Here is a 22,950-nt window from a genome sequence, read left to right as displayed (position 1 = left end):
GTAATTAATTAAAGGTAATTTAATATGTTGTTATCAGCTCTAGCACGTAACATGTATATGGCCAAGCATTTGCATTAAAGAGGAAGACTGGGAAGTTATTTTCTGTGTGAAACAATCGCGAGAAAATTTTAATAAGCATTTATCCCTTTGTTGGGCGGATTTATCTCTACCTACTCACACTGAACCAACAAAGACGAGCATGCGAAAGCCATTTGATAGCAGCAACGAGAATTCCTGAGGCAATTTAATTTGTGTATTCATTGTGAGCTTGCGCTATTAAAAGGCGCTTTTTCGTCAAAAATTAATCACCAGCATTCTTTCCATCTCAAATTTTCGCTTTATTCACTTAAAACATAACTGTGTCGAGTTCATGGCGGTTTAGCTTGGCTGGTTTAGTTGTATTACTGTAGTTGGATAATTGGTTCCACTTGCTGCCTGCGACATTTTTGCTTCATTGCCGACATCCTCTTCAATAGCATCGGGTTTTTGGGCCGTCAAGTGATTTTTCAGGAGTCCCCAACATTTCAAAATTTGGCGTCTGAAAAGTTAAAAAATGGAATGTTATCAGATAAGTTTTATTAACCAATTGCATGTTTTATTCTGTTTGCGTGGCCGAAAAATTTTCGAAATCTGTGCAAAGGCAACAATTTGTAATTCTAGTCACTTGTCAAAAGTCGTTTATCAAGATGATTACAACTGGGTCGTACGAGCGGCTGTAATAGCCATCATCATGTGACACTTAATTAGTCATAATGTTTATTATAGGAGTGATGTAACGCGTAATAAAATATAAAATTTACGTCTGATAATCAGAAATGTTCTAGATTAGCATAAATTTGCATCTAAAAATACTTTCGTCTACAAATTGGTATAATATCAAAATTGTTGATGTAGGCTCTCTATAGCTTAATTGAATAGGTTGGAGACGTATTATTGTATGTCCTGAAGAAATACAATTGAGTGTTTCCGTTTGAGGTTCAGAGCCATGCAAAATTATTGACCCTCTTATTATAAAGGTCATTAACTCAATTATTTCATAAGAAAGTCGTGAGCAATGAAATGGATCGTGGTAATGGTGACGAAAGCTGTCTACGGATTTTGTTTTGTCGAAGCGTTTGATGGTTTTTGTTGTTTTTTTATTTTTGCGAACTCGTAAACGAGTTTTAATTATAATCATATAAAAATTATCAAGTTATCCTAACTCACTTATGTCCAATATTTCAATACAGGATTTAAGTTAATCGCGGTTAAATCTTACCCAAGTATTTAACCCTGAATGCTGGGAATTGTTTTAGAATCACCATAATTCTGCACAGTTAAATAAGAATTGATTTTAGAAACTTAAAAAAGTAATAAGGGCAAAAGACATATATTTCTTTATTGCACGACAGCGTAAATAAAAAATAAACATTATTCAAATTCTTTCTTAGATTTTTCTCTGCGTATTTTTCAAAAGTCTTCTCTTGTTTCGTCTAAAGTTTTTCTAGATTATTTTTTAGCATTGTTTCTGTACTTTTCTTAGTTTTTTCTTAAAATTTTTCTAAACCCGTCTGTGTAGATATGAAATCTGAGTTTTTATTTAGATTTTTTCTTTCTTCTTTCTCAGATTTTTTTCTGCGTCCTTTTAAAATTCTTCTCTAGTTTCGTTTAGAATTTTTCTAGATTATTTTTTAGCATTGTTTTTTATTTTTTTTTAGATTTCTTTAAGATACTCCTAAACTCTGGATTTGAGTTTAGATTATTAGTTTATAAACCCGCCTTTAAATTCTTTTAAAAATTCTTGTCCTGATACTTCTTTACAATATTTTCTACTCTACTCAAAACTTTTTTATGAAAACTTTTTCATTATTTCTACATTTTTCAAATTTTCTTGTAGTTTTCTACTCCGCGTTTTTTGAAAATTGTAGTTTTGTTTAGAGTCCTTTTAAATTGTTTTTTGACATTGTTTCTGTATTGTTCTTTAGATTATTTAAAGTTTTCTTCTCTAGATTCTTTTTTAGAATTCTTTTCAGACTATACTCATTATTTTGTAAACACTTATTCTACATTGTCCAAATTCTCTTTTAATTCTTCCCTCCTCTTTTTTTTTAATTTTGTTTAGAATTTTGCTAATTAAATTAAATTCTAAAAATCTGGAATAATTCGAAACGGGTCAAAAAGTTTTTCAAATATTATAAGAATTCACCAAAACTGCGAAAAATTCATCAAGTTGGCAACACTGTATGAGTATGAGTTACCCTGAAAAAAGGGTGTTAACTGACATATTTTCATGGGTCAATTTTTAACGAAAATTAAATTGTAACTATAAGCACTAAAATACGCCTAAAAAAAGAAAAAAAACTAGAATATAATTTGGTGACCACAATTATTTTGGTTTAACCTGCAACTGAAATATCGGTCGTGAAGTAAGCTTCCATACATTCCATATCTTCCATACCTCGTATTTCTTATTTCCGATATATCGGAAAGTTATAAGAACTTTTTACGTTCTTTTTAAAATTAAATTAGTAAACTGTAGTAAAAAAAATTGAGACGTAAAATTTTTTTCTTGTGAGACTTTTTTAACTTATTTTTCAGTTTTAGGTTTAAAGAAAAGAATTGTTTTCATTTTATTTCGAGTTATTTTTGTTTAAACCTTTACTGCCATAACCATAAACATATATTTATACTTTGTATCTTTACATATTATAAATTTTTTTTATAAAAAATTTGAACATTTTTATTATTTTTGTATTTTCAACAAATTATGAGAAAAAAGGTTTTACAAATACTGAAGAATTTTCTATTCAAGATGTGCAGTGTTTAGTTATCCACTCAGTTAAAAAAATGTTATAAGAAGAAGTTAACAGTTCCTGTTTGTAAACGAGCTTTTTAAGTTTTTAACGTAGTTACGTATTTCATTACCCGTTAAAATTACAGTTAAATTTCTTAACTACAATTTTGACCTGGTGTGTTTATGTTTAATGGAAAAGTAAATTTTTTTGTGGTTTATTCATGCTTTTTTGTTGTTAATAAATACTTATATAACTGACAACCACAGTTCTCTGTTTCATAAAAATAAACAGGAATTAGCACACATTCAAGAAAAGGGTAAAGTTTCCTGATATCAATAATGAAAAAAATTAGAAAAGTGTAGACACTGTGTAAGGAGTTAACCCGAAAAAGGATGGTTAACCTATAGCAGTTCTACGGTCAAGTTGATCATGACATTAACTGTTTAAAATACTCAGATAAGAGATAAAATGAATATAACTGATTTTTTGTAGGTTAAATATCGGTCTTAAGTATTGATTTTTATGGACAAGTTGAGAAAAGTTTAAGCACATTTTTCTGCTATTCTGTAGTGTCCAGCTACGGAAATATCGTTTATAATTGCGAGCGGAAATGACTTGAAATAATTAGTGGCTAATTTGGAATTTGCTAATTTTCTTTGTAACAAGCAAACTTTTGGAGAAATACTTGACAATTAACAATAGCAAAACAATAAATGTTAACAAAGTTAACAGTTCATCTCGTTTGTAAACGAGCTTTTTAAGTTTTTATTTTTAACGTAGTTACGTATTTCGTTACCGGTTAAAATTACAGTTAAATTTCTTAACCACAATTTTGACCTGGTGTGCGTATGTAAGTGGAAACTTTTTTTTTTGTGGTTTATTTATGCTTTTTTGCTAATAAATATAAAACTGACAACCACAGTTCGGTTTCATAAAAATAAACAGAAATTAGAACACATTTAAGAAAAGGGTAAAGTTTCATGATATCATTGAGAAAAAAAGTTAGAAAAGTGTAGACACTGTGTAAGGAGTTAACACGAAAACCACGGATAGCAGTTCTGCGGTAAAGTTGATCATGAAATTAACTGTTTAATACATTCAGATTTTTTGTAAGTTCTTAACGTAGTTACGTATTTCATTACCGGTTAAAATTACAGTTAAAATTCTTAACTACAATTTTGCCCTGCTGTGCGTATGTTTAGTGGAAACTACTTTTTTGTGGTTTATTCTTGCTTTTTTGTTGTTATTAAAAATAAAACACACCCACATCTCTCTGTTTCATAAAATTAAACAGAAATTAGAACGCATTCAAGAAAAGGGTAAAGTTTTATGTTATCAATGAGAAAAAAAGTTAGAAAAGTGTAGACACTGCGTATGGAGTTAACCCGAAAAAGGATGGTTAACCCATAGCAGTTCTGCGGTCAAGCTGATCATGAAATTAACTGTTTAAAACAGTCAGATAAGAGATAAAATGAATAACACAGATTTTTTTGTAGGTTAAATATCGGTTTTATGGACAAGTTGAGAAAAGCTTAAGCATTTTTTTGTTATTTGTTTGTAGTGCCCGGCTACTGAAATATCAGTTATAATTGCGAGCGGAAGTGACTTGGATTAATTAGTGGCTAATTTGCAATTTGCAAATTTTCTTTGTTACAAGCAAGTGTTTGGAGAAAATATTTTTTGAATCAGATAATGATTATCTCCTCACATTTTAATTTATATACGAAATGCTATCCTCGAACTATTTTGTACAATTGAAACTAAATTAATTACAGCTTAATAACTAAGTACTCGAGGTTTGCAATCTAGTTAAACTTGCCATAAAGTTGTATTTGTGTCTGACTTAATGAAGAGTAATTGCAATTTGACGAAGTTCGTCGCTACGCTTGAGCGAATTCGACCTGTAATAATTTTCCAGAAAAATCTTCACTTAGGTTTTGTTACAATAAACATTCGATTGTAGTGATTTTCGCTTGGTTATTTAACTGTATTGGATAGAAGGGTGTGTCCTAAAAAATCGTGGTGGAATTCAGAGGTGGTGAACTGCAAAGAGATAAATCAATGTATGAAGAAACAGATATTTCGTTATAGTTTTAAATGAGTGTAATAAAGTTGTTCAGTTATTGGCATCGTATTCCACATTCCATCATGTACTTATGCATGCAGTTAGGTATTTAATATTTGTCTAACATAAGTAGGCATCGGATTTGCCAAATCACTTAACGGTATCTCAGAGGAAATCCTTTCGACTTTAATGTTGGTAAAAAAAAGTTTCTTTGATGAATTATTTTGAGCTTCTATTACACGTGAAAAATATTTGTGATACAAAACGATGTCATTAATGCAAAGCCTAGTTTCAGCTTTTATGTGTCACCGGAAGTGGGATTTTTTCTTCCTTTAGAAGCGCTTTATAAAAGTTATTTTCTTGGCCAAGAAGGTCACGTAAAAAGCTTTGAAAGTTTTAAATGGAAAACAGTTTCAAAGAAGTTTTAATCAGAGAGTCACCACATAGAAATCTGCAAGTTTTTCAATAAATTCCATGTTTTCAGTTTCACTTCTAAAATATGTAGCTCGAAATTATTTCGCAACCGTTTCATTTCCTTATTTACTAGGAATTACAGCAACCATGTGTTTAAATTAGGAGGAAGACGAAAACTGCATGTCGCAATAATTTGTTACGTCTGTGTGAATGTACTCCAGTACTTAATTTTAGAAAAGATCTAATTTTAAAATCGTCGATTCGGCTAACTTTAGGAACCATAATATTTATGATTGTGATTTTAATGAAATGTGTTTTTTGCAGACTGACCCGAATACAGCTTTTCTGAGGGCAGCGAGGGCCAATCAATTGGACAAAATTCAAGAATATTTGGATTCTGGGACAGTCAGGGATATTAATACGTCAAATGCGGTAATTTAATTTTATAAATAGTTGGAGTAAATGGACAGGATATGCATAATGCGAGTCTCAAGCGAATTTATTTTAATAACGCAAACATTTACATCATATTCGCTTATTCTTTGTGATTATTTGAACGTTTCGTTAAAAGATTTTTAATTGTGGAAGTAAATATTGTAGGCGTTGTGTTTCAATCAGCTTGCAATAACATTATGCTATATCGGAAATGTATCAATCAGGTTTAAATCAAATGCCGGCACTTTGCGCTATTAAAACGTTGCATTAAACATAAACGGAGATGATTATGCCATCAATTACGTTCACAAAAAATGAGACTTGGATATCGTAATTAGTGAAGACATTATCCATAATTTCTTCATTTTAAACTGGTTTTAAAGGTATTTTTAACCCTTGTTGTCATTGAATTCTTGTGTTGCAATTTTTTTTTCAGAATTGGAAATTCTCTGTTTCTTGTCATTTTAATAAAATTTATATTTAAGGTCGCTAAAAAATATGGATACAGTTAAATATTACAAAAAATATTCATCAAAACTTATTGAAATTTGGTATATAAATTCTAACGTTTCAAGATGTTTATCAAATTTCCATCTCAATTTGTTCTTAGGATACAACACTAACTTGATTTTTTTAATGGCAGAAGGGTCACATTCAATGTTTTTAAGAATAACATTTTTTTCTGAGTTTTGTTGATTTACACATGCATATCGTAATTTAATTAAAATTAGAAAAAGTGAAAAAAAACATTTTTTACCTTTCAAAAGGTAAAGGTGGGTATAAATTATCATTTTTTTCTGAGTTCTGTAGAGTTACACATGCATACTTTAATAAAATTGAAAAAAATCGAAATAATAAAATTTTCAAAAATGTAAAATTTTGTTAACCTCGGAAATATTGTCTTTTCTCTTGTTAGCTCGTTGCCGCTTGAACATTGACCAGAAATTAAGTAAAAAGTTGATAATAATTACGTTTAACTGAAAAAAAAAACCATTTTTTTAACTTTCAATAGATAAAGATGGGTATAAATTACAACACTGAATGTAACAAAAAACTGTTACATTTGACCCTTCGTGTCATTTAAAAAAAAATCAAGTTATCCTTATACTTGTATTTCCATCTCAATTTGTTCTAAAGATATGAGACTAATGTGATTTTTTAATTTACTATTTTTAGAAAGATAATTTTTTTCTGAGTTCTGTATAGTTACACATGCATACCTTAATGTAATTGAAATTTTAAAAAATCGAAAAAATAAAATTATGTAAAATGTAAAATTTTGTTAATCTCGGAAATGTTGTCTTTTCTATCGTTAGCTCGTTGCCGCTTGAACATTGACCAGATATTAAGTAAAAATTATTAATAATTACATTTAAGTGAAAAAAAACATTTTTTTTACCTATTAAAGGATGAAGGTGGGTATAAATTACAACACTGAATGCAAGAAAAAATGTTACATTTGACCTTTGGTGCCATTTAAAAAAAAAAATCGAGTCAGCCTTGTACTCGTATTTTCAAAATAAATGTTGATAAAGAATTGAAAAAGTTCTCAGAAAACATAATTTGAAAACTTTTAATTGTTTCCCAAATTTTAAGGTGCTCTGTTAATCTATTCTGAAAATATTTAGTTGTATCCATATTTTTGGCGACTTTGTATATTTACAATTATGTTAGAATGGTTATCAATTTATAATTAATTATTGTTAGAGATCGGATCTTAAGAGACTTTCCTAACTCTCAATTTTTAAGGGTTTTTCTTGAAACTTGGAATAAATCTGTTTTTTAAAAAGGTAAATATTTGAGACAATTATTTTTCCTAAATTGCTAAATTGCATTTTAAATATGTTTTGAGTATCCTAATGTTGTGTTTAACCTTTCTTATTTAAAAAGAATATTTTTCAGCTATTTTTATTTTTTATTAGTATGTATTGTATTTATTAAAAAAACAATACATGAGATGTTTTATTTTACCAGTTTTTTAATTTTACATCTAGAGATTTTCTGTTTCTCACAGACTTTCATTCTTTCAATCTTATAGTTTGTTAGTTTTTAAGTTTTTCAACTTATTTCAGTTTTTTTTTCATTTCATTTTCATATTCCCAAATTTTTCAATTTTTTATAGTTTCACTATCTTATAGTTTCATTTACTTCTCATTATTTTCATATAATCTTATAAATTTTAGTTTTTCAGTTTTATAGTTTTTTAATTTCTCACTTAAATTAAAATTATAAGTCTTTCAGTTTCTAAGTTTTTTAGCTTTCAAGTCTCTTATTAGTGTATTGTTTTTTTAATTATAATGCAAGTGTTTCAATTTGTTAGTGTTTCTGTTTTCTAGTTCTTGTTCAGTTTTTCAGTTACTTAGTTCTTCAGAATTTTAATCTCAGTGTTTTTAAGTTTTTTTGTCTTTTAGCTGTTTATTTTCGAAGCGTTAAAGTTATTTAATGTCAGCTTTTTAATTTTTTCACTTTTCTGTTGGAAATGCAATGAGTTTTTAAATGATTCTCATCTAGTCATCTTTGAATTTCTCATGTAAAATCAGAAATGCCGCTTTATAGAATTAATGACAGGCATTTAGACACCGAATATTACCATTCTCCATTTATTAAGTCTCCAATTCGGAAATAAGCTTCGACAATAAAAGTGTTTTCTTCCACAGTGTAACAATTTAGATGCATTTTTACGAAATTTTTAAAATTAATTAATTGACAATTTGTGAATTTCACAACTGACAGTTTTGACATGTATTGACAATTGAGCAGAGCGGCACATTTTTTTTTACATGTAAACCAATTTCAAAATTAACTAGATGAGAATCATTTAAAAACACATTGTACTAGTTGTGTATTAAATTATGTAAAAGCATAAAATTATTTCAGAGATTTTTTTTAGTCAAGCTCTTTTGAAAAATGACTTACTTTCTCACTTTGAAATTATAGTAAATTGCTTACATAACAAAACTAGAAACAGTAGTCACTTTCTGAAGCAGTTTAACTTGTACATTTTTTAAGAATGCTCCTGGAGTTGTGGAAAAATGAGTGACAAACTAAGGAACCCGTGTACAAAAACATTCTTGATGGAAAAATTTACTGAAAATAATTTTTTTATTAATTGAATGAAAACAATATTTGTCATACTGAGGTGCTTGATTTTAGTACTATATACAAGGTGTATTATAATGATTTTCATTTAGTCATTTTCATTCATTTAATTCAAATTCATTTGAATTTCTTACGTAAAATCAGAAATGCCGCTTTATCAGACATCGAATGTCGTCATTCTTTATTTATTAAGTCTCCAGTTCGCAAATAAACTTCGATAATAACTGTTTTCTTGATCAGTACTTACAACATTTTAATTGCTTTTTAACAAAATTTTTTAATGTAATTAACTGACAATTTGAATTTGACAATTTTTTACATGTAAATAGATGAAAATTATTTTAATACACTTTGTATTTAGAAATATACATACAGTAAGTTCATTTTTTTGGAAAACGAAGTAATTTTAAAGCACCAAAGTTAGAACAATATTTAGGTTGAACGATCTATTAACTTTTTTGTGCAATAGAGAATTTGAAATTTTTTACAAAGCGTACTTCATTTTATTAGTTTTTGTAATGGAATTGATTGCAGTGGAGATTATGTTTTTATTTTTCCTGCTGTAAGAATTAATAAAAATTAAATTGTATACTAAATTGCTAGATTTTTAATACCTGATTTCTGTTTTTTCACAACCTTTTTAGAAGTTATTTTTTTTTAAACTTTCCAAAAATTCGGTTGCTATTAATTATGTAAAGGTCTACATCTGTTGATGTTACTTTTATTCTAGTTCAATTATTTGTGTAGTGTTATTATTGATGGGCTCAGTCGTTTCAGTTTGTCAACAGATGACACATATTCCAACTTTGCGTTTTATTTGGAAAGAACATCACGTTTTTTCCCAAACCGAAAGAAATACTTTGCTATGCAAACACAGAAACTTCACAGTAGTGTCGCACAAATATTTTTGTAAATAGAAAAACCATGAGAGAATTTCTTTCCCTTGCATAACATCTCAAATTTACAACGTGCTGTTTTACATTTAGAGAGTTTGGGAACCAATAATATTTTTTAAATGCATTGTCTGTATTCTAGAACGGTCTGAACGCTCTACATCTGGCTGCAAAAGATGGTCATGTCGAGATTGCCCGAGAACTGCTAAAACGAGGTGCTATAGTTGACGCTGCCACCAAAAAGGGAAATACGGCACTTCACATAGCTTCATTGGGTGAGCGCTGCTTTTTTATTTGAATGATGTATTTTTTCAATGAGAGTGTTCTCTTAAAAAAGACAGGAAGTTGCGCTCTGGTTGTTGCGGTAATTGCGATATTTTAACCATAAAAACAACAGTGCGCTTGCACTCAAATTGTGACTTTTATTTATTTGACGACGATGAATTTATTTTACAGCGGGACAAGAAGAAATCGTGAGGTTGTTAGTTCAGCATGGTGCTTCTCTTAATGTACAATCACAGAATGGATTCACTCCACTCTATATGGCCGCTCAAGAGAATCACGATGGTGTTGTTAAGTATTTGCTATCGAAAGGAGCAAATCAGACGTTAGCTACTGAGGTAATTTACATCAGTTATTGTCTTCAGGGACTTTTCGACTAATAATACAATTCGGTGATTTATCAGTGGCTGTTTAAACCTGCAGACAGATTGTGGCATAATAGGCATTATTAAATCAGCTTTATTGGGTCAATTATAGGTTCATGTTTTAGTGAATTATGGCTCATGGTACGTTAAACAACAGCATAATGTATGTGCTACAATGTGGTAAATTACGCAATTTATTTTAAACTGGGTTTTATTTTAACAGTATGCAGAAAACACACTTTCTTAAACGGATTAAAGCTGGAAATTCAGCTTTTTTAAGTTTTAAGACAAGATTGAAATTTTTAATTTAAAACCCTTTGTAAATGTTTGTTCAAACTTTGCTAATTACACGGTTACTTACTTCAATTTTGTACAAACATACACAAATTATTAAGAATAAAAAGTGAGATTCTTTTCATAGATATTAATTCTGTGTTATGTTTGTTGATAAGAATAATCCATTACTTTACGAGTTGTAAAAAAAATTTATTCAAAGTTTATTGCAGACAAAATGTTCGTTGCTTTTTGATGATTTTTGGTGTACCTAAGCTTCGATCGATACTCTGCTCTTTGTGTAATACTAATAATAAGTAATAACAAAATGATAAATATGAAATCATTTAAGTGGAAAAGTGTTTTTCTTGCGTTAATTGGAGTGGAAATTTAATAAAATGTAACAAGAAGCAAAGTTAATTTTGGCTGATTAAAAATTATTGTCCATTTTCATTTTTTTTATACGTAGATATAAGATGTAGAAGTTAATTGTGATAATTTTACCGTAAACTACTGCATTTGCATTCTTTCCCAGATTTGTTATTTTTGTTGTGTAAATAGAGCAGTTTGCATAAAAGTATTAAAATTTATTGATTTTTAAGTGTAAATATAACTTGCTTCGGTTATTATTGGTTGAATCAGTGACTTTCAAAAGTTACAGCTTGCTTTAAAATATATTGCTTTCTTGTTTAATAACAATGGCAGGGTCGGATCTAGCCATAATTTCTTTCATTTGAGGTAGAAATTTTTTTATAAAATGATTCCACAAATTAGTAGGGTAATAAAAATATTAAAATTTTTGTTACTTCTCCTTCTTTAATCTGATTAAAAAATGACTTCATTGAATGTGCTGTATAATTAAATTAGCTTTTTTGGCGTTTTCCACCTTTCTACCACTAGATTTTTAAAAAATTAGCCGACTTTTTGTCTTTTACACATACTTTTCGGTCAATTTTTTTTTGTTTTTTTAAGCGCTGCTGCATTACATTTTTTTACATACAGGGTGAGTCTGCTAGAAGTATATTTCACTCTTTATATTATTTAATATTTTTCTCTATGCATGTGAATTTTTCACAATTTTGCTATATCCTTCATTATAATTAAAATTAATTTGTTAAGAAGATTAATATCAGTAAAATCAAAAGTATGATATTATTAATTAATTGAAATTTTATGATTTACTAGTTAGTCTAAAAAAAACGATGCTGAAAATGTTTCCGAGCAAAAATTTATTTAAAATTTATTTAAATGAATTTATTTTTATTTTAAAATTTATTTAATTAAAAATTTTGTTAGCACCGAAATTACGTTGATTTGAATTTTCATTTTTTACTTAATTAATTATCTTTGGGGCTAGAGACATTTTTTTGACGGATTTTTATCATAAAACAACATCTAAGTATTGCTCAAATGATACAAGAAATAACATTGTTTTTGCAGTTAATTAATAATTAATTAATTAATATCAATTTTAACTATAGGAGTTAAAATAATAAAAATAGTAAATTTCTGAAAAAATTCACGTGCATAGACAAAAACACAAAGTGTTTCGTAGCAAACGCAGAATTTTTATTTTTGAGATATTAATAAAAATATACTTAGTAGATTTACCCTATTGTATAAATTGAAATATGTTTATAACATCATGTTACTGATTCTTGAAGTTTGTTGTATAATTTTATTAATACTTTGTATAATTTTATTAATATTATCCTTTATCATTTGGCACTTTTTTAACTAATCATCTGAGGTAAGTGTTCCACATTTACCCTACCCTGGATCCAGTTCTGGATTATTCTGTAGGAACCTTTTATAATTTTATTAAATTACTGCTCAAAGGGAATTGAAAGAAAGAGTAAATTCTGTGTTGATATCAAAGTTTTAGCTTTAGTCATAATCAAAAGATCCGCCAAGGAGATAAAAATTTGCTAAGTTTTTATTTTGATATTTTATTTAGAAATAATCAACCGAAAGCTAAAATTTTATCCAATTAAGTTACAATAAAGTTTTTAAAATATGTTTGCAATTAAATGTTTATAAATTCGCAATTTCAGATATTTGTGCAATAGTTTTTCGCACAGAAATCTGGAAACATCTCTTGTTTTAGTTTTTATTAGTTTAATAATCTGATAACCCGTAAATACTCGTATGAAGTGGACAAGTTTTATGTAGTAATCGTTAAAATTTTAATTCGAAACAAATATTATTTAATTAAATGCTAAAATATCACTGTATTTTTTGCAGTATGCATTTTGAAAATAAATTGAAATATACTTATAACATTATGTTACTGATTCTTGAATGTTGTTTAAATTTGTATCATTTTATTAATACTATCCTTTATCATTTGGCGCCTATTTTAACTGATTAACTGAGACAAGTGTTCCACATTCACCTTATCCTGGATCCAGTTCTGAATTATTCTGTAGGAATCTTTTATAATTTTGTCAATTTACTGCTCAAATGGAATTGAAAGAAAGAGTAAATTCTGTTTTGATATCGAAGTTATAGCTTTATTCCTCATCAAAAGATCCGCCAAGGAGATAAAAATTTGTTTATTTCGATATTTTATTTAGGAATAATTAACTCAAAGTAAGCTAAAATTTTATCTAATTAAGTTAAAATTTGTTTTGCATTGTCAAAGGTAAATTTAAACATAGAGTGATTAAAATTTGTGCAATTAAATGTTCATAAATTCGAATTTTCAGATCTTGTGCAATATTTTATTTGTTTAATAATTTGATAATCCGTAAACACTCGGGTGAAGTGAACTAATAATTATTAATATTTTAATTTGAAACAGCAAATATTAGGTATTTAATTTAATGCTAAAATATCAATGTATAACTGTATAATCAATTATTGATCTGTTTATTGTTCTGAAAATGTAAACAGGGATTGTATTAATTCACGTTTAGATTCAAATTTTAACTTTCATGAAAATTTGGAGGCATTGTCACTATGTTCAGATCACACATTAGTAAATGTCAGTGATGTTTACATAAAAAAAAAATAATTTTTTGTCTATTTGGGAATTCATTTGATGAACTTTGAACCAAGTGTACAGGGTGTCTCAAAATTGGCGAATTCCAAATTCAGAGCGTTGTGGACAGTCACTTAAGTGGCTAAAGGTACATTGGTTTGAAGGTACACTTTGAACAGCGATTTCTTCAAGTGCTAGCTAAAAATTTTAGTGTTTATTGTTATTTATGATGTACATTATTGTGGAAAATAGTAATGTAAAACAATTGAAAAATTATCTTCATTTTGGAGTAAAAAAAATCGTAAGTATTTGTAGTTTTTCCTAAAAAATGAAACGGCAAAATTTAAGATTTTTTTACTTTAAAATAAAGCTATTTTTTTGTTGAATTGTTTTACATAATTATTTCCCACAATCATCTTCACCATAAATCAGAATAAACAATGAAACTTTTAGCCTACATTTAAAGAAAACACAGTTGAAAAAGTGATCTTCAATTCAACGTATCTGTAGGGAAACTCCAAATCTTATTTTTCTCTGTGTTTGAACTTGTAAGGCGATTTTCTACAATGCACTGAACTCGGAATTTGCAAATTTTGAGACACCCTGTATAATTAAATAAAAATACTCGTAAATAAATAAGGCAGTTATGATCGAATACTTAGTATGAAAAAACTGTCATCTTGTGCTTACATTTCAGAAGAGCGAAATATATTTTTTATTAGCCAATATTTTTTATGTATCGCATAAAACGCATCCTGCAATTCAATTGGCTGGGAAGTAACGTTACCTTGGATTACTTATGCTCGTAAAATATCTTTCCAGTGCAAAATTACCTTCATATGTATTGTATTCAGTCGTGGTAATTACTAAATACATAATAATTTTTAGTGTGCATTTATTATATCATGACTTGAAGAAGTCAGAACATTACATATTTTTACTTTTTTATAGTTGCATTTTCCCAAATTTTCCCGTTTACTGCCACCGAAATTTACGACTGTTTGCGATGTTTAAGAGACAGCGATAACAAAACACCACAATAATAATAAGCAATACGATATTTTTAAACGATTACCAGAAGCATCTACATTTAAATTATTTATAGCAGCGTAGTAAACACAAATGTTGAGTAACTGGAAATCAAAGACGTTTCGTGGGCGTTATATTGCGACCAAGATTTAATCCAGCTTGCGTTTTGTTGTTTTACTAATCACTTGTTAATTTTCAGGACGGTTTTACACCGCTTGCTGTAGCAATGCAACAAGGCCATGACAAAGTCGTTGCCGTTTTACTCGAGAACGACACAAGAGGAAAAGTAAGACTCCCAGCTCTGCATATAGCCGCAAAGAAAGACGACGTTAAAGCGGCAGCTTTATTATTACAAGTAATGATTAATTACACCTCACTGTAACGAAATCTCATATGCATAAACATTTCAGAATGAACATAATCCAGACGTAACGTCCAAAAGCGGCTTCACACCGTTGCATATAGCTGCTCATTATGGCAACGATAAAGTGGCATCATTGTTGTATGATAAGGGGGCTGATGTTAATTATGCAGCGAAACATAATATTACACCATTACATGTGGCTAGCAAGTGGGGCAAAAATAATATGGTTACGTTACTAGTGGCTAAAGGTGCAGATATTCAGGCGAAGACGAGAGATGGACTTACACCTTTACATTGCGCTGCACGGTCCGGACATGATCAAGTTGTGGACATGTTGCTGGAAAATGGGGCCCCGATGCATGCGAAAACGAAGGTAAGTCCACAAAGGGAGTTAAAATTATTATTGCAAGTCTGCGGCGGAAGATAATTTTTAAAGTACCTAGACATTAGGGAAAAATAGCTTGGGAATTTTCCAAATAATGGTTAAAAAGTAAATTAAATTTCGTTTAAAAAATTTTGTTGAGCGGAGGCTCCCCAATGTTTTGAAGTGTTAATTAATTCTAAGGTACTCGTTTAATATTTAAAAACCTGCATAAATGCTGTGTTTGGGAATAAATATTTGAATATTCTTTTAATAGAGCTTAGAGAGTGAATTACCTAGGTAATTAAAAAATTTTTTTTTTCAACCAGTTTCTCAACGGCGTTTTATCAAAGTTTAAAGTCCCAGATACACCTTTTCTGAATGAAAATAAGTCATTACTTATTTTACCAATTCATTTTTTATGTTTACTGACCGAGAAAATGGTTTGTTTTTAATGTTCTTTAAATTGAACCGAAAAGGAATTATTATTATTTTTTATTAATAATAAATTTGTAATTTAATCGAAAAATTGTTATCTATTAGGGCGTTAATCCTCACGGGTCGATTTAAGTTGTTTAAACAATAAATTTGCTCAACAAAACTTTAATGAAATTGCTTGTGAAAAACTTGATCAACTTAGTTAAAACAAAGGTTCTTAAAATGATTTTTATTCAAGTTTGTTAATTGAACAACAAAAATCGATCTATAAGAACGAAGAAAGAAGAAAAAATTGTCAGTGTGAGTGACTGTTCCGTTGTAATTAAGTCTGATTTTTCCTTGATTTTTTCAGAAAAAATAGCAAAACAGCAAAAATAAATGTGTATACGGTAATATGGGTAAATAACTTGTTACATTGATACTTCAAATAATAATTATTAGTTCATTATAAATACCAACTGTTTAAAGACAAGTACCTATATTATATTAATTATTAACAATTACATTGTGGGTGTGTCAAAAAAATTAAATAATTATTGATTTTTATTAGGTTGTTGCTTTTGACATTTTTTACAATAATTACGAAATTCTTTTATTTTTTCTAAGACACTTTTACGTTTTTTCATTTGCGGTTGTGGCCAATTTAATTGTTTTAATTACTATTTTTTGTCTTATATTTCTTAACAAATTACGTCGCAGCACACAAATGTTACACTTTTTGTACTGTTACTACGAAAAATATCGTATTCATAACTTATTGGTTATTAGCATAATCAACAAAAATTTGGTGAAACAATTTACTTAAGTTACTTAATTGTAGGTTGCATTTACAAGCTAGAATATTTTATAATTACAGGTTGACCAAGATGGTAATTTTCTCGTTTTTTGAAAATTATTAAATATGCATGTGCGTATAAAATACTTCATTAAAACCCATTTTGTGACAGAGTATCTTTTTTAACTTTTAACACTGTTGATGATTTCACTGTAATTTATTACAAATAGTTTATTGTTTATTCGACTTTTGGAAGAAAAGAGTCACCAGATAAAATTTATCGGATGCCATCTTGACATAACTAAATCTCATCAGTTCTAGTATGTAATTAATTGCTTTCATAGAACTACACTTTGTACTTAAATTGTGTTTCACGATACGATTTAAAGAAATTAGTTGTGGAATACAATTCAATATAAGAATATAAAAAGTTTAAAGTACAACTTTACTGGGGAATTGAAACAGTTATCAAGAAAGGAAATTAAAAAAAAAGATTTCGGTACTTTTAGTTTCAAATAAATAAATCAAACGTTAGAAAACCTGTAACGTATTTTTTTAATTGGCGAAAAATGTTAAGACTTCATCATAAATGCGTTCTGTTGATTTACTGATTTTAATTTTATCTAAAGCGCAACTTCGAATTTTTTAGTTTTTTATACTTTTTACAGCCACTTGAAATAGATATTTTTCGAGAATTTCTCAATAAAATTATTCTAGTGTCTTATACTGTCCTTTAATGAATAATTTTGGGGGTACAGATGATAACAACTAGATTTATTACCACACATTTTATTAAACTAAACATTTTCTATTAAAAATACTTTTTGCTTTAATTTATAATACTGTTAATGTGTTCAAATGTTTTTGCTGTACACAAAATTTTGAATTATGTTACTTAAAATAAATATACGAGTTTTTTACGTTATGCTTTTTATTAAAAAAAAACTTTTCTAAAAATTTTCTAATAAGTATGTTTAAAATTAATTGTATGTGCATTTAGAGGGATGGATGCTGTTTTTTTGAAACATCTTGTATGACATATTTTTTGTTGTTAACAGTTAAAACATGTTAATTATACAGGGCGCTCAAAAACTGGCGCACCAACTCAGTGGTACGTTGTTGAGAAGCAAGTGTAGATTACGGGAAAAATCTTGAAAAAATTCCTAGAGTCGTATTTTAAAAAATCTGTAGCTATAAACTTATTTTGTTAACTTCTCCAGTTTTTATTATTCTTTAATGTTTTTATGTTTCACACCAAGTAATCGTTCCCTAATAAAACGATGAATAATTATTTTTAAATTTACTATCAGACTTTAGCAGTTTTTTAAATTAAAAAAAATAAAATTCATCAAAAAAATCACAATTAGTAGATGTGCTAACACTGGAAATTATTTCCTAGGAAACCAGTTCAAAATAATTTACTTCTATTGTTGATCAAATTATGTTGAGATCACGACTGTTAGACAACGTTGCCACATTTTATTTGTTGAAAATTCATTATTTATCAATAATTTTAATACAAAGAATTTTTTTACTATTTTCACCTTTATATGTAAGCAATTCTCTACCACATATCATTGAGTTGGTGCGCCGATTTTTGAGCACCCGGTATGGTAAAGTTATAAATCTTACAACAATACAGCTCAGAACAGAAGGTGATCACTGATCACGTGATCAGTCTGCAGTAAAATGACAATAATTAGGGTTTCTATTAGCTGTTTAAAAACTAGTAAACGCAGCGTCACATTGTCTCTCAAAATTGGTTGTTGTAAATTATTTATGCACTTTAAAAAAAAATAATTGGCAATGTAATTTATAGTTTCAATGAGAGCTTAATAACTATTTTTCATTTTTATCAACCCTGCGAGTATTAAAAAAAATATTTTGGTAAAATACGACACTGGCGTTTACATAGTTTTGAAACAGCTAATAAGTTTTTTCTTTCTAATGCCCAAATACTATGTATTTCAAAATATTTAACACTGATTAAATTATAAATTTTTGAAATGGATACATATGAGTATCTTGGAAGCAGGTAGATATTATAAATACAAAAAAAGAACTAGTACTAATATTATAAGCAACTGCTAACAAAAATAATTGCCAAACTGTCTTATGGATACTTGTGTAGGTAATTAACTAATTATGTTTATTTTCTTCTAAATCAGATCACGTGAAATTCAAGTGAAGACGATATTCGGTTTGAACGAAGGATAGGTTTTAACGCAAAAATTCTGTATTTTTTAAACAAAATTTATCAAATCAAAGTTTTGAAGCTGTGAACATTTCTGTTCAAATTATTCCGTTTCAGATGATAATTACGAAAATCAGATAAAATCTAGTGAACTTCCGGTTGCAGTGCTTCCGTTGCAGTTTTTAATAATAGAGTCAGGACCATTACGCATTTCCGTCAGTTTTTCACAATTATAGGAACTTCATTCAAACTTTAATAAAATACGCGTATTGTAGTCATAATACAGGGAATCCAAATTTTATGTTAGTTTCAAAGTTATTTCTGCATCTCTCTGGCACCTAAAGTTACACATCATTTTCAAGCTGTTTTTATTGTATATACCGGGTTCGTCAAGTTTTACACTCAGGTACTTTATACCCCTTTATTATGTATCTGAAATTCTAAAAAAAATTGTATATGATTTTATTGTATAGAAGAACGTTTTGACCAATTTTTAAAATGTTTATTTCATAAATGTTTACTTTTATGGTGTGTTTTTTTACTTTCGCTTAGTTAACTATAGTCTAATGTCAACGATTTTTTGTCTATAGGTATATTTTGAAGTAGTGCATCAAAGTGTCTAATTAAATTTTCAAAAAAATATGTCGTTGATTTTTAATTTGCGTTTTGATATTGGAACAGCTTTTTTCCCATGAATTTTGGTAGAATTGTAAATCATTTCCACAAAAGGTTTCTATCAGGATGGTGGTTTTCAAAAATTTATTGCATTTGTCGTAAAATTGGTACGCGATCATTGTTGAGTCTAAAGGTTGAGGCAGCTGGTAAGAATTTTTCGGGCCCGGATTCCCATTTATATTATCTGTTTATTGCAAATGGAATGTTAATCTTTAAATCTTGCGGCAAGGGTTCATGCGAATTGTAAACGAAGAATTCGTTTGTGCTTAGACCAAAATAGTCATCAATTTGAACATCTGATGTATTTTTTTAATAAAAACATTTCTAACATGTTAGTGTGCTTTTTCCGGTACTGGCTTTAAAACCGCCTGATGGGACCTTGCCGCTAGTTGTAAAATTTCTGCAGTCATTACTGTTATTGGGGTAGGTAGTGGGTCCTTTTGTAGCGGAGATTTACTCAATCTTGTCCCTCATAAATTAGACTGAAATTCCCGATGAATAATCAAAATGGCTTTTAATCAAATTCAAACGATTTTTTTTCAAGTCAAATTTTTCCAGAATAATTTTATTTCGCATTTCCGATCCATTGATGTAAAAAACAGCCAATGTGATTTTTTGGTCAAATGGTTTTTTACTTTTTTATTGAACAAATAAATTAATAGAAAATAAGTTTTTTCCCCATAGCGAAATTGGATATCAGTGCAGTGGAATATATTTATTTCATCTTTTTTTTCTCTCTTCTCAGAGGTGTAAAGTGCCTGAGTGTAAAACTTGACGAACCCGGTACAACTAAGTACTTTTTTATAATTTTGATAGATTTCTTGGTGAAAATCACAAAATTGTTTTATGATTATTGATATTTTAAAAATTGTCAGTCTAGAACCGTCTCGTTCAAATTTTCAACGTTTTTTGGTATAAATTAAATGTTAAATTATTAAACGTCGCATTTTACCAAATTATTTTTTTAAATAAGATTGATAAAATTGTAAAATAGTTATCTCTCATTGAAACCATAAATTACATCGGCTATTTTTTTTTGAAGTGCGTGAATAATTTATAATTTGAGAGAAATTGCGACGTTGGCGTTTTTATAGTTTTGAAACAGCTAATATAAGCGCTAGTGTTTCTAGTTTTTAAAGTAACAAAGCTTTCCCCCCAAATTAAATAGTAAGAGGCGTCGAATTAGCATTTATTTAAAAGTATCAATTCAGCTTAAAAGTAAATACTTGAATCCATTTGAAGAGTTGGTTATTCTTGTAGGCACATACTTACATCATATATTAGCTGTTCCAAAACTATAAAAAGACCAACGTCGCTTTTTACCGAGAACAGCTAAAAAGTGTCTACTAGAGTTCCTTTATTTATTCCCAATATAAGAACTTTAGCATCTAGTAGAGTTTCTATATTGGAATATATTACTAACAAAAATTTTAATAAAATTGAAGCGTCTTGGAAACTATCGTTTGCGGTATAAGTTTTTTGTTTTAGGCAACAAGAAGTAATTATTTTTTCACTAGCACTAAAACTTGAAACACCCTGTATACCTTATCCACATAATACAAAATTGGCTCGGTTTGACGTTCAATGTCCCAACTCTCCCAATAAAGGAACTCTACTTTTTATAAGCCTGTAATTGCCCGGAATAGTCCGGAATTAACAAAATTCTATGTACGAGTAGAATCGTTTAAGGAATTAAAACATCTAGAGTTTCTAGAGAGTGTTATCTGAGACTGATAAATGGTTTGAGTAATATGTTTTTTTTTAATGTTTGTATCTGCAGACGAATCTGTAACTCCAGCTATTTACTCGAGTTTTCCCTGTCTGGTAGAATTCGGAATTTCTAGTTTTGTTTTGGACATCATAGTTCATAAAAATGTCTCCCAAACTTATTCGTGTGGTTATGTTGAGCCCTGAGACAGCCAAAACCCACTGAAATTTACGAAAAATCATCTAGAAAATTTCTAATCTACTAAACTCTGTTACTTACAGCCGACAGTTTTCAGCCTATTAGCGTAATACAAAAATTGCTGTATCAATTTTAATAAAAAAAAATTGAAATAATAAATGATGCCACCAGATCACTATCATTTTCTTTCGTCATCAGCAAATGTTGCATTAACCATTGCACACTTTCTGCCGAAACTGAAATCATGATCGGCCGGATTTTCTCGCCTAGCTTTAAAGTTTCTTGGAGTTCTTAGTCCGGCAAAGATATCGTTTTTTAGTAAATTGGCTTTTCTGCAGAAACATAAGTCTAACGAATAGCAGACTAGTGATTTCATAAGTACATGCTCTATTTTATGAAATCGACATAAGTAGATGTAAGCATATACTTAAAAAAATATGTTTTATTTTTTATGAATATCACCCAATGAAAGCAGCGTTAAAATGATGTATCACTCTTTAAACTATTTACCTGCTTCAGTATTTCCTCCATTCTTGGAGGTGCAAATTTTAGTTGAGACAGCCTGTATTTAACAAGTAAATTTATACAATAAATGTTGATGACCACAGCCTTTGTGTGCTGAAAAACATTGGAAAATTCTTTTATTGTTATTTTTATGCTTATTTTTATCAACTCCTCGATCATTTTCCTGTTTAGAATGGTTTAGCCCCGCTTCACATGGCAGCTCAGGGCGAACACGTGGACGCAGCTCGTATCCTCCTCTACCACGGTGCTCCTGTCGATGAAGTCACAGTAGATTACCTAACAGCCCTTCATGTAGCTGCCCATTGTGGCCACGTCCGGGTCGCTAAATTGCTCCTAGACCGTGGTGCTGACCCCAATGCTCGAGCCTTAAACGGTTTCACTCCCTTGCACATCGCCTGCAAGAAAAACAGGATCAAGATGGTCGAGCTTCTACTCAAACACGGTGCAAGTACGTTATTTACTAATAGGTTTGCGTGAAAATTGCAAGAGAACCGTTCGATTATTAGGTATAGGTGCGACGACGGAAAGCGGTCTGACACCGCTTCACGTCGCCAGTTTCATGGGTTGCATGAATATCGTTATTTATTTGCTTCAACACGATGCTAGTCCAGACATTCCGACGGTGCGGGGCGAAACTCCACTGCATTTGGCGGCGAGAGCTAATCAGGTATGGAAATTAATATATTTCAAAGGGTCTTCCACAAGAATGCGACCTTGATGGAAATTATTACATAACAATGCTAGTTTATTTAACACGGGGCTTCGGATTAAATTCCGAGAATTGTTTGATATCATCACAGTTCTCGCCTTGTCAAACGTGCAAGAACAAGAATAAATGCATCGTGATATGTTTTTATTGTATTAAAAATGATGACTGTTGGGAAAGTTGTTTTGATTTATCTGACAACAGAAGAACAATAATGTGTACACTGACTAGTACTTTTGTAAATACAGGGAGGGAGTTTCAGCGACTTGGTAGTACATTATCGTTCTTTAAATTGTAAAATTGTACTCAAAAGGTGCTTCAGAAATGAGTTATAATTATAATACAAACATATTTTATTGCATTTCTGAACGTATCTTTTAGTACTTATGTTTTT

General features: G+C 29.2%; 1 protein-coding gene across 17 annotated transcripts in view; it reads left to right on the top strand.

Annotated features, from left to right (window-relative positions):
- The window catches only part of LOC656174 (ankyrin-2), a 133,235-nt gene that overhangs the window by 31,273 nt on the left and 79,012 nt on the right, over positions 1 to 22,950 (top strand). For all 17 annotated transcript variants that reach the window (XR_010336337.1, XM_015978439.2, XM_015978438.2 and 14 more), the window contains exons 2-8: positions 5,578 to 5,685; positions 9,823 to 9,955; positions 10,137 to 10,300; positions 14,812 to 14,967; positions 15,023 to 15,349; positions 22,022 to 22,298; positions 22,357 to 22,517. Coding sequence is in view for 16 of the 17 variants with exons in the window: in XM_015978439.2 (XP_015833925.1) it covers positions 5,578 to 5,685; positions 9,823 to 9,955; positions 10,137 to 10,300; positions 14,812 to 14,967; positions 15,023 to 15,349; positions 22,022 to 22,298; positions 22,357 to 22,517 (1,326 nt within the window). In the remaining variant the exon portion in view is untranslated. The remainder of the gene's footprint in view (positions 1 to 5,577; positions 5,686 to 9,822; positions 9,956 to 10,136; positions 10,301 to 14,811; positions 14,968 to 15,022; positions 15,350 to 22,021; positions 22,299 to 22,356; positions 22,518 to 22,950) is intronic.

Source organism: Tribolium castaneum, chromosome 1, assembly GCF_031307605.1.
Source record: "Tribolium castaneum strain GA2 chromosome 1, icTriCast1.1, whole genome shotgun sequence".
Taxonomy (NCBI): Eukaryota; Metazoa; Arthropoda; class Insecta; order Coleoptera; family Tenebrionidae; genus Tribolium; species Tribolium castaneum.
Note: the sequence above shows the minus strand (reverse complement) of the source record. Positions and strands in the feature narration are given on the sequence as shown.